This window comes from Lissotriton helveticus, chromosome 2_1, assembly GCF_964261635.1.
Source record: "Lissotriton helveticus chromosome 2_1, aLisHel1.1, whole genome shotgun sequence".
NCBI lineage: Eukaryota > Metazoa > Chordata > Amphibia > Caudata > Salamandridae > Lissotriton > Lissotriton helveticus.
The window spans coordinates 50,832,994-50,846,091 of NC_136059.1; the positions used below are offsets into that span (position 1 = coordinate 50,832,994).

Consider the following 13,098-nt stretch of genomic DNA (forward strand, 5'->3'; position numbering starts at 1 on the left):
CTCTTCTTTAGGAGAGGGCTCTAAACTTGGCGGTTTTCCGAATAGCCATTTTGTTTTTTGGTAACCAGTTAGGCACGCTCAGCGCCAGGACTCCTTTGGGTAGGAGTGCGCTTTAAAAGTTTATTAACATAACAGAACATCATAGTTTATGCAAGAGCTTTTCCCTGACCCTATATCTTTAGCTGTACGGTTCCACAAGGTTCAGTCCTTTCCCCAATAGTCTCAGGTTCCTCTGACCACAATTGATTGATTGGTAGATGATTCTGTTTCCGCACATATACCGATGACACAAAAATGGGTATCACAGAGGGCAATAGCTGGATGCATTCACGCTCAAGAGGCACAGCACAGCACTTACATTTAGAGTCTATGCATCACAACACACAACTGTGAGCCACTTTTGACAAGCACTGAAGATAAACTATGGCCGATGTAATACCGGTCTTCAACATCACCACAGAACTAGCAGACAGCACTCCAGCCACAGGCCAAAGAAAATCAAGAACATCTCTTGATGTGAAGCTTGGATGAGAAGTTACAAAAATTAAGTCAGTCAAACTTGCAGCAAAACATAATCCCTGTTCACTAAGGATAAACTGAAGAAAGAAAGAAAAACCCATCACCGGGGTAGTCATCTGCTTCAAACATTAGAATTTCCCAAATTAGCACTGCAGCTTTAGTTAATAAATCCAACAATACACTTGGGATCTTAAAATAACTCAGCGCTGCTTCCAAGCTTCCTAAATGCAAACCCACATGGTCTACACTGAAAGCTTCCATGAGCTTGTCCCACAGAATGTAAAAAAAGCTTCGGTTACTGGAAGGGAACAAAATATGAAACCAGAGAGACACATGATCAACCCTCATCTGAGCCATAACTGAGGTCCCCATCCTGACCCACAAGAAGAATCATCCTTCCAAATGTAGACACAGAGATCATGGCAACAACCTTAAAATATCATCACTAACCTGAGGCGGTGAGGACTGTGGCATGATGGTAAACTCCATGCTCATGTGTGTGGCCTCTAGAAGGTTCATCAGCCTGATCCTCATCATCATGGTGGTGACCATTCTCTTCTTCATCATCTCCATGGTGTTGATCTGCCTCTTCTTCATCACCATGGTGATGGTCTGCCTCTTCATCATCTTCGTGTCGGTGATCTGCCTCTTCTTCGTCACCATGGTGATGGCCTGCCTCTTCTACCACACCGTGGTGATTCTCAGCGTTCTCTTTGTCGTCAAGGCCACCTGCCTGCCCCTGTGTACTATTTGGGCGTCTCTCAAGATCATTGTCCCACACGTGGTTCCAGTAAGGCTTGTCTACAAATGCCCACTTGGATTCTTGGGAATCTGGCTGCTTCTCTTCTCCATGTGTCAGCTGGTAATATGCCAATGAAAGTGCAACAGTGAGAAGCAGGATTGCAGCGAAGATGCGCACGCAGGTCTCCCGCCGCTTCTCTCGGATCACCCATCGTGCCGATTGACTGAAAAGAGAAGGACGTCGTCATGAGATCTTCATGAAAGTGGAATCATGAGACAAATTTTGAGCTGCTTCAAGTCAAAGTACATGAAAGGCATGTATATGTACACACACACACACACACACACACACACACACACGTGTGGGTGTAAATGGCACTATGCATAGTTTCCTTGCAGCTGTCACTCTCAAGACACGCTTAAATCCACCAATGCATGCTCTATTTGGGTTTGCACCATAATAAACTTATTTTGAGAATATACCCCCAGGATGGCTATAGATTAACTGCACATGTCCTTTAGAGTTGGGTGCTCTGTACTGGTGGATGTGACGTTGCAAGGCAATGCGCAAGGCACGCATGATCGGTACTCTCTAAGGCACCGTCTCGAGAAGATTCACTCTTAAGATGGAAATGACTCCTGCATGGAGAACAAGCATATCTCCCCGCCCTGAGTGTAGAACTGCATGCAAAACTGGTATTGTGAGTTTTATTTGGGCCCTGGCATCTGGCTAATGTAGCCAGTGTGGAAAACCCTAGACCTGTCCTTCACAATGTGAGGTCCAGGACCCGTCCTGTGACCCAGAGCACACACCAAGAGAGTCCTCTTGGTGCCATCACACCTCATTTTGTGAATCTGTAGTATGACCAGACTCTTTCTCTCGGTCTGTGAGAGTGTGGGCTACTAACCCCTGGCAAGTAAAGTTTCAATATCTTGACAACGTCAGGCCCTTGTGTTGACATTATGTGTGCATAGCTGGTATATGTGTGTGTGTGTGCAGTAGGTGTGTGGCAGTGTATGGTGGTAAGACCCTGTGTTTTGTGTGATTCTAGATACTGACGCTAGAGGGATTCATGTTGGATGACCGTGATTTGGCATGGCAGAAGACTGAAGATAAGGAAAGCTTCTCCGGAGACTGGAAGTGTATGCCAGCATTGGACACCGGGCACTGAAGAGATGAGGATGGTGGCAGAGCTAACTTTTGATATCCCACTAGGTCACTGTTAGCAGTGGGCTGCTGATTAGTCCTTCCTGAGCACTGCTATTTGGAACAAGGGGCGAGCTGACGAGGGGTGGCACTACAGTTTCTGTTGTTCAAGATGTGGAAGTTTCTAGGAAGGGCCTGGCCTTCTGTCCATCTCCGATCAATGTTCCGGAAAGGTGATGGCAGCCATTTGTTATTCGCTTTACCAGTAGACTTCTTGCTAGTCACATGTTTGGAGAAGACCACCAGCAAGGGCTCATAAAATAATAATAACGTTGCCCCGAGGGGGTGAACACTATCCAGACCAGACAAAAAATGCACAAATAGCTCATAGATTCAAGCGTACAGGTCCCTATTAGAAAGAATTTTGGCCCAGGTGACTCCTCTGCGATTATTAGTTGCAAGCGGCTCTTGTACCGTTAAGGTAGGGTTAGGTGATCTCCTATCCAGAGCAGCACCCTTCATTTTTAAGAGCAAGGGATTATGATCACTACCAAATCTCTGGACGATCATCATGTCCTTACCTAGTGAACAAATACTGACATCTACTAAGATGTAATCGATGACACCAGAGCTGGTGCCCGTTTAAAGGTGGGTTGCCTATGTGTGTCAGATGTGGTCCTTCCTCAGGCTCCTTCCTGACACCAGCGATGCAATCTGGAGAAATACAGCTGTTGAACGGTGGTTACCAGTAATCAATGCCAAATCTGGGATACCCCAAGCCTCATCCTCTTCCTCTAGTAGAGTATTTAAAAGGAGGGAGGGTTCAACACAAGCTTTAAGATCCCCAGCTACTATAACTTTGGAGTTACTTTGGTAAACTCCCACTAAGCCATCTAGCAAGGATAGAAGCGGAGACTCTATCAATGGGATTCCGACCCGGCATAAACATTAAACACAGTCAAATTCAACCCGGTGGGAAAGGTGAGCTGGATCCCCAATACACGGGCGAGTTAATTGCTAGCTGTTTATAGATACACGCTACGGTGTTCTTCACAAGAGTTACTTGACCGCAGCTAGCTCTGCCAGTCAACTGGTAGAGCGAATAACAAATGGTTCAACTCCGAGTTTAAAATAGCAAAGGGGGCCTTAAGGTTAGCAGTTATCAAGTGCAGTCAACCTGGGATAGCCCAGGCACGTCGCAGATATAGGGCTGCACTTGCCAATAGCAAGCACTATTCTATTGATAAAAAGTGGCAAGATTTACTGCTAGCAGCTAGGTGCAATAACAGTCGGCTATTTTGGCAGATCATCACACATGGAAGTTTGGAAAGTACTACGACCCTTAGTTAGCTTATTCAGCTTGAGGTATGGGTTGGCCATTTTACTATGCTGTATGCCAGGGACGAAGATATTAGCTGCACAGAGACCACAAGTGCTAACATTACAGTCCCCGACACCCCCTCCCCTGCGAATAGGATTAGCTGGTTGTGAGAAGTTGGCCTGGTAGGGGATGTTTCCAATTCTGGAACCACCTACTACCTGACCAAACAATCCCTTATGGTGTCTGGTTGTAAGTCAACCTTATTAGACAAGCTATCCTAGGGGTAGCATGGACTAAGCAGCCTAAAGGCTTAACTTAAGAGGTCGTGTTAAGCGAGCTGTTTTACCACATACAATCCTGTAATACCAAATGAAAGGACACCACACAAGTATATATTATAAAAATATATGTGTTTATTACTAAAAACAATCCCCAGTATTCTTTATGAATAAAGGGGCACAAGCGTTAAATCAAAAGCACTGTTTAAACATACAAGTTGCACAATTATGGATGAGGGCGGGTGGCCACTCAAACCATATACTAAACAAGTGGTATAAGAGATGCCACTCGAGCAGTGGTTAGGCCTAGGGCCTAGGGAATCGCTGGGAGCAGTCAGGACAAGCAATGCTGAAGTCGGGAATGGCCCTCGGGATTCGGGAGATGTGCGGAAAGCGCACGCATGCACCAATGTTAACCAATGGTGCGTAAAAGTCATAGAGTTAAAGTTTAAGGACACTTCCGCTGAACCTAGAGGAACAAAACTTAACACACAGACCCTAGAGGTGTGCACCAGTGTGGGAACACCGGCGGAGCAAAGTTACCTCACCCACAGGAAGTGGGTGCACAGGGTCGAAGTGGCGTCGGGTTTTGACACGCAGGCTCTTGGTGCTTGAAGCTGAAAGGGCTGCAGGCGGGTTAAAGATGAAGTGTCCGGTGGAGTCCAAGGGTGGACTCAAGTTGTAGAGTACCTGAAAGCAGAGGGGACAGAGTCTGGGTCACTCAGCAGTGACCAGGGTGGAACCAGGGCGGAACCAGGCAATGTCGGGCGCAATCAGGTGGTCGTCGAGGAGCTTCTCTCCGCTGTCACGTGGGCTCTGGGGCATCTGCGACGTCCAGGAGCAGGTCACGATCTGTCCCACGCAGGCTCTCACCGTCGGTGCAGTCGGCTTCAAGTTTGGAGCAAACAAGCCTTGGTAAGAGCAATCCACGCGGGATCGGAAGATTGCTTCTCACTCGGACCAGGAAGGTCAGAGTCGGGGCTCCTTTTCAGGGGAGCTGGTGTGGATCTGGAGCAACCAGATTCACGAGTCTTCTTAGGTAGTTCGTCGGCACAGGGACCACTAGCCAGCTGGCAAGTGACCGGGCCAACGCGTTGAGCCAAATAGAGCCAAAGGGCCCCACGCAGCACTCGTCGAGTGTGGAGGGCTGAACTTCGGCTCAGGAGCAGCTCAGGGTGGGGGCTTCTCAAACCCTGGTGCACAGCTTCGAGGGTCACTCGTGGGCTGCACGGTCAGCGTCTCATGGTCAATTCAAGATGGCGTGCCCCACGCTTCCGGTCGCCTCCACGGGTCTCAGCTCTGCAGGGACTGTGGATCGGGCTGTTGGAAGGCAGGCAAGCTTGATCTCGTCGATCTCAGTCGCTCGAGTTCCGGCGGGAACTGCAACTAAGTAGACGTCGAGGGCTGGATGGTGCCTGCTGCTGCAGGGTGGTCACTCCTTGACCACAAGGGAGATTCTTCGGGCTTCCACGTTGAGATGGAGGTCCAAGGGTCCAGAGTTTCGTTTCTAATGTTTCTTCCAGGAAATCTGATGTGCATTGGCACTGCTCCCACTCTTATTCCAATCTGGGGGGCGTGATTACCTGCTAGGTCCCCTCCTATGGGTGGGACCCAGGAAGTGGGTGGATACACCCCCTTCCTTTGATCCAGGCCGCCCTGGCACGAGGGCTGGAGTGCCCCAGAACCGGTTTGGCCGGATTATGCAAGGGGCAGCCTTGTGCGCCCCAGGCAGTGTCTGGTTTCTTTCAAACCTCCCTGCTACAATACACTATCTCCTGTCTGGAGGGCGGTGACACCCTCCTGTGACAGGAAACCCTTTGTCCAGGACCCATTTGGTCGAGTTTCGGTCAACTGCAGGGGTCCAGACATTTGTCTGTGGCAGAGGCATCCATTTTGTGGATCTTAAGGTCTTTGGAGAAATTAACCGCATTTAGTAAAGGAACATGTCTTACCCCTCTAGAGGGGTGGAATGCCATCCCCGTCGCCAGAACTGGCGAGGGGATGGTATTCCAAATCGTATGACACCTTACACGACATGTTTTGATAAAGCCAAACCAAAGTTGCTAAATAACCGCAAGGATTATAAGGCACTTAATAGTATATGGTATGGCATTATCCTGAAACAGCTTAGGGATTTGTTCCCGACAGCTGCAGACAGGCTCAGCTCATGCTAGAGCTCCATCTCACATAAAACCACGCACTCAGCCTCCAGGATTGATGAGGCCTACTATAGGAGTGGCTCACAGGTTTACATGTGTCCAGATATAGGTTTAGATATAGATATACTATACCTAAGCAAGGGGTGTTTACACCACCTTACCCCAGCTGAGTGATCAGCCAGTTGTGTCAATTTAAGAACCAGCCAGGGGTGGCAAAAGATATGCTGCAGCCCCTGGTAGGCCTTGGCGGCCCCTATGCCCTGTGCACCTATAGTGCATTCTACAGGGGCTGACAAGGAGTCCATTTCCAATTGGTATGTGCCTATAGCACATGTGTCATTAATTTAGTGAGAGAACAGCAGGCTGGGGGTCTGATCAGCAGGCCCACAGCCTCAGTAGTCGAAAACCAGTGAAGCAAAAAGCAAAAATTTGGGGTGACCATAGGATAGCAGACCCTACTCTCCTACACTGGTCTTTAGTCTTGATGATACTATATCGGGAATCGATAGACTTAAAGCAAGTAAAGCCCCTCGGCCTGGCAAGCAAAAGATACAAATACCTCTATGGGGACCTGCATTTCTTTTAACATTGAATAAATCTCAAACATTTATAAAGGAGATGCCAGAGAGGAAACTACAAGTTATTTATCAAAACACATTTATTTTTATTTATCTTTCTTTCTGTTTTTCTTAAATGAAATTTTTTCTGAACATTTGTACAACTGTGCATATCATTTTGTTATCATTAAGAGATTCATCATTTTTACACATATTTTTTCCTTAATGTTACATACAGAAACAGTAAATGTGCTCTCTGATAACAGTTGGTCTTAGCATTCATACATACATACTCACATACCAATCATACTATTTCTGTTTTTTTTAAAGAAAGTTTACCTATCAAACATATACATGAGATCTAAATCATACATAACATGAGACTAACATTAATGGCAACTCTAAGGTGTGCTACGTGGGATGTTGTGGGAAACTAGATGGTACAGTTCTGCTAGTAAGGGTGGGATTAACCAGTTCTTGATCTTGAGCCCCGTAAATGGTTATGGAGAATTTTGCCAGATCTAGGCGCCCCAACTAATTTGTTAAACCGGATAGCAAGATTGCACATAGATAATTATGCTCAAGATCAATGGGGAAAAAACGACGAAAAAACAGACAGGATACTAATACAGTGTGGGGTGCGCCAGCGGTGCGTACCCGCCAACACATTATTTTCCCTGTTCATAAATGAAGTGGCCGTCAGGCTCATGGACTGCAGGAACGACTCTCCCACCATGAATGCCAAGAAAGACCCGACACAGCTCTTTGCAGATGACTCACTACTTATCTCTATAACTCCTAGGGGCTTACAAAATCTAGATGATCAATTCCTGGAATTCTACAGGGATAGTGGTTTGGAACTTAATGTTGCCAAAACAAAATTCATGGTTTTTGGGAAGGCAAAGGGAAAAACAAGAGCGGTTAGGATTGCTTCCGAACCACTCGAGATGGTGAAAAGTTTTGACTATCTGGGAATAAGACTAAATGATTCACTTGGCTGGGAGCATCAATGAGACAAAAGTTACCTTTCCCTGTGTCAGAAATCAAAGTTGATATTAAGATTCTAAAGGCAGTCATGAACTCGATCGCTGACCCCAGCCCTAAAGGTTTATCGAGCAAGAGCCCAAAGCGGTGCTTTGTATGGAGCCAATATATGGGGTTATATCAATACCCATAAATTGACGATAGGCAGACACATTTTTGTCAGATCACAGTACCTGTTACCACCCCGTTGACGTAAAAAAGTTTCGATCTAGGAATGAAAAGAATTGGGTATATGGCTTCGCTTAAACCTGTAATGTATTGGCTGCATGTGTGGACAACGCCCCAGCTAACTGATTATTGTAACTCAATACGAGAGATCTTTAATATTAGTGGTGCCAAAAAATGAACGTGGTTCGAACACATCGCAAACTGGTGAAGATAACTGGGAACACTGAATCTGTGGGACCACCCTGAGGAGGCAAGTAAAGAGGACTTACCCAGAGTAAAAGCAAAATATTGGTGGTTTGTGAGAGATCGCTACGTACTGAGAACGACCAATGGCCATTTAACAACACACTTTTTAAGTGTCAAGCCCTGCCCCAGGTTCAAACCCTACTAATTGGACCGGATTTCTCCTCCATTTGCCAAAAGCTTATACGTTAGGTTTCGGCTGGGTAGTTTACTTTCAAATATTGCTAATAAACAGGCTGTTGGAATTATGCCCGCATGTGGTAGGGTACAAGAATCTGAAGAACACAACTTGTCTTTTGCAGCAAATATCAACAGATCTGCAGGAGGTGGATACAACCAATTTGTTTAAACCTTGGAGTCAGACGATATCGGGTTGCTTACAGAATCTTGAAGACAGACACATCTGATCCCGCAGTCTTTGCAGTAAGTTGTTTTTTATTCTTTTTTTCGATTAGGCGCCAGAAGTTTGTAATTTAGCTGCACTGGATTACGGAACCAATGAAACCAAATGGGATTATGGAAGCTATGGTCATAGAAATTGATTAATTGTGTACTGTATATTAGATTGTACTATTTATATTTTTACAAGATGCGTATTTTTAACTGGAAGTTTGACAGTTTTATTGTTTTTATGACTTAATATTTTGTCTATTTATGTTGGCAAACTCTTGAATTTTACTCCTTTGTAACATTTTTTAAGATCGAGAGATTTATGGATTTATTTTGGATACTTTGATTGTTTAAAAAAAAAGAAAACTGAATAAAGTTTATATTGGTTGATTGATTGATGGTGGCCATGTGCAGATAACTCACACTTCCTGTGCCCATGTCTTGATACTCCCGCATAGGCCAGCCCCATTGGTATATGCCGTGAGAGCCGTCACTTTGCACACAGGCTGCCTGGAGAGCAGCCTGAACATTACAGATGCAACAGAACCAGCTCAAACATGTTCTGAAGCCTTAGACCATGGATCCACATCCCTGGTCAGCAACATCAAATCCTGAGCAAAGAGCTCCATACTTTGCCATCTCCTCTACCACCCACCAGGCAACTCAAAGGAATTCGGAATGCAACTCTCTGACCTAATCACCCAATGCGCGCTCAACAACGCCAACAACATAATCCTGGGCGATCTCAACATTAGATGGAACAAAACAAATAACCCGCTCATCCAATCCGTCAACAGCCTTCTGCTAGAAAACAATCTGACACAACACTGCTCTGAAGAAACACACTACAGAGGAGCGATACTCGATACAATCATTACGGACAATTACACAATCACCATTGACTATATCATTCCAGTAGACTGGTCAGACCACCACTTAATTCTTTTCCATATCAATCAACCAGCGCCAACTCGGCACATAAAACAAGCTCCTTCCAAATGGATCAGGAATATTGCCCAAGTCCCACAGAACATCCTAGAAGAAGAATTGTGCACTCTTCTTCCGAACACGACGGAGCACCTCTCAACCACAGATCTCATCTCTCTCTACCATTCCAACATGACAGCCTCCCTTAACCGCCTGGCGCCCTTGAAACTAAAAAAACCCAGAAACATTCCATCGAGATCTTGGTTCACCTCTGACATCAATGATGAAAGAAGACTTCTCAGATCCCTTGAAAGAATCTGGAGGAGCAATCCCTCCGCCCATCACCGCGAACAACTCAGGACAGCTCGCAAAAACTACAATAAACTCATCAAGGACAAAAAAAATCTTCTTTCTTCTGCTCCGCTCTAGATAATGCCAAAAATCGCCCCAAAGAGCTCTTCAGCATCATCAGAAGCCAAACATCCAAACCTATCACATCCGACTCAGTGTCCTCCAAAAAACAATACGACAACTTTGCCAGCTTTTTAACGAAAAAATCATCAAGATCGACCTCTCTCTCAGCACAAACCCCTCTTTTCTCAGGGAGACCAAGACTCCATCACTGCTTGACAACACCTTATTGATCCCGCCCACTCAATGGTCCGTCTTCACGCCGATTTAGGAAGCAGAGATCGTCACCCTGATCGCCAACGCCAAACCATCATCCCACTCCCTGGATCAGCTTCCTATAAATCTGGCCAAAGTCCTGCAACACACCCTAGCCCCAATTTGGTGCAAAATCATCAAGAGCTCGCTGAGCTCAGGAAATATCCCAGACTGCCTCAAGGTCGGCCAAGTCACGCCGTTACTAAAAAAAACAGGGTTGGACACGGAAGATATGAACAACTGTAGACCCGTGTCAAACCTTCCTCTACTATCCAAAACACTGGAAAAATGTGTTCTCCCACAGTTAACCCAACACTTAGAGAACATCAAACTCCTTTACCCCCACCAATCGGGTTTCAGAAAGGGATGCAGCACTGAAACTGCCATCCTAAATGTCATAGACGATCTACACAAATCACTTGACTCAGACCAATGCTGCCTTCTCATTCTCCTTGACCTATCGGCCGCGTTTGATACTGTTGATCACACATTGCTCCTAAAAGTCCTTCAAGAAAGAGCAGGCTTGGAATTGACGGTACTAAACTGGTTCTCCTCCTTTCTACACAATCGCTCGCAAAGAGTAAAAATAAAAAACTTTGAATCCGACCCCCTTCCCGTCATAGAGGAGTCCCACAAGGGTCAGTACTCTCCCCCCAACTCTTCAATATCTACATGGAACCCCTCACCACAATACTCAGGTATTTTAACATCCCCTTCCACCTCTACGCTGATGACACGCAGCTCTATCTGGAAACCACATCTATGGACGACATTCTCAAACTTAATGACACGCTGAAAGACGTTCAACAATGGCTCTCACTGAACCACTTGAAGCTTAATCAAGAAAAAACTGACGTCCTACTCATCTCCAACAGAGACGAAACCCCCCAAATTGAAGAATGGCTCAAAGCCATCGATGCCCTCAATGGCACCCTCAAGCCGAAAGATTCGGTCAAGTCCCTAGGTATCACCTTAGACCCCAAACTAGACATGAAAAAGCACATCGCGAGCTTCGCCAAAAGCGCTTTCCTCAATCTGAAACTTCTCTACAAAATAAAACCCTTCCTGCCTCCAAAGGACCTTCAACAGGCCACTCAAGCACTGGTGCTTTCCAGAATTGACTATGGAATCGCAGCCTTGATCGGCTCAGCTAAATCACACCTAGGCCCCTTGAAAACCACCCTCAATGCCGCGGCTAGAATGGTCACAGGAACCAAGAAATTCGACCACATTTCTCCCGCGCTCAAGGATCTGAAATGGCTCCCCATTGAACAACGAGCCAACTTTCGAACAGCATGTCTACACACAAAGCCTTTCACACAGGCAAACCAGAATACCTGGCCGCGAAACTCAAAAGGGCCGGCCAGTCCAGGAACCTCAGAAGCTCCAACACGCTTCTTTTCATTCCTTTGAAAACGTGGAAACGCAAAACTAGAAGTAAATCTTTTTCGGGCAATGCACCCAGGATATGGAACGCCATCCCTCCCCACATCAGAATGACCTCCCATTTCCCGAAGTTCAAGACTTTACTCAAAGCCCTCTTCCTTGAGTCCACCTGAACTGAATGGGAAGAATCATAGTACCCCCCCACCCTTGTAGACCTTATGATCTGTATGATTATGTTATTTGCAATGCCCTTAAGTTGTTCAGATGTGGAGTCTTCCTTCGCCGATAAGGCACATTGTTGTACCTGTTGTGATGCGCTCTGATACCCTTGGGTCCAGCTGGCGCTATACAAAACTTATATTAAATAATTAAATAAATAAATAAATAAATAAATAAGAGGAGCCTCAGAGTGGGATCCAGACCCGCCCCCCCTTTGATCCAGTTCCAGGTTCTCCATGACCTAGGAATGGCTTGTGACCGGGGCTGGTGCCTGAGTGACGGCCAGCCTCCCCGAGGAGAGAGGACATCGCCTGAAGTCTGCACTTTCAGCTGGAGGAGCCGAGGATCTGCCTAGAGTCTAGAAGCTTGCCTCTCTGCCGGGAAAGAGGAGAAGTGTGCCTGCCCTTGCAGGAGGAGAGACTGTGCAGGAAGAGAATCCCAGTTTTGTTCTCCCCATGTGGGGAATAGACAGAGAGAACAGGAGAGGGCTAGGGATCAAAGATAGGGGCGACCTGTGAGTGGAAGGGGATCCCCATTCTCCCTATAAGTTTCTTATCGGCAACGACATCACGTTTTCTACTGAAGGCGAACATCCAGCCAGACCGTCAGTCCGACAGAAATGAAAAACTGGTCCTACCAACTCTAGAGCCAGTGATAAAGTGATAACACCAGAGCATATTCATTCTCATTCTCTCTCTCATTTTCTTTCTCTGTCTCTCTCTCTCTCCCTCTCTCTGTCTCTCTCCCTCTCCCCCTCTCTCCCTCTCTCTCTCACTCACTCTCTATCCCCCTCTCTCCCTTTCTCTCCCTCTCTCTCTCTTTGTTTCTCTCTCTCTCTCTCTCTTTCTCTCCTTGTCTCTCTCTCTCTCTCTCCCCCTCTCTCCCTCTCTCTCTCTCACTCACTATCCCCCCCTCTCTCTTTCTCTCCCTCTCTCTTCCTATCTCTCTCCCTTTCTCTCCCTCTCTTTCTCCCTCCCTCTCTCTCTCTCTCTCTCTCTTTGTTTCTCTCTCTCTCTCTCTCTCTCTCTCCTTGTCTCTCTCTCTCTCTATCCTGGTCTTTCTCTCTTTTTCTCCCTCTCTTTCTCTCTGTCTCTCTCTCCCTCTTTCTCTCTCTCTCTCTCTCTCTCTCTCTCTCTTTGTTTCTCTCTCTCTCTCTCTCTCTCTCCTTGTCTCTCTCTCTCTATCCTGGTCTTCCTCTCTTTTTCTCCCTCTCTTTCTCTCTGTCTCTCTCTCCCTCTTTCTCTCCCTCTCTCTCCCTCTTTCTCTCCCTCTTTCTCTCCCTCTCTCTTTACCTCGCTCTCTCTTTCCCCCTCCCTCTGTCTTACTCTCCCTC

General features: G+C 46.4%; 1 protein-coding gene across 1 annotated transcript in view; it reads right to left on the bottom strand.

Annotated features, from left to right (window-relative positions):
- The window catches only part of GGT6 (gamma-glutamyltransferase 6), a 79,166-nt gene that overhangs the window by 31,187 nt on the left and 34,881 nt on the right, over window positions 1-13,098 (bottom strand). Inside the window, exon 2 of the mRNA XM_078674458.1 lies at window positions 970-1,484. Coding sequence (XP_078530584.1) covers window positions 970-1,484 — 515 coding nt within the window. The remainder of the gene's footprint in view (window positions 1-969; window positions 1,485-13,098) is intronic.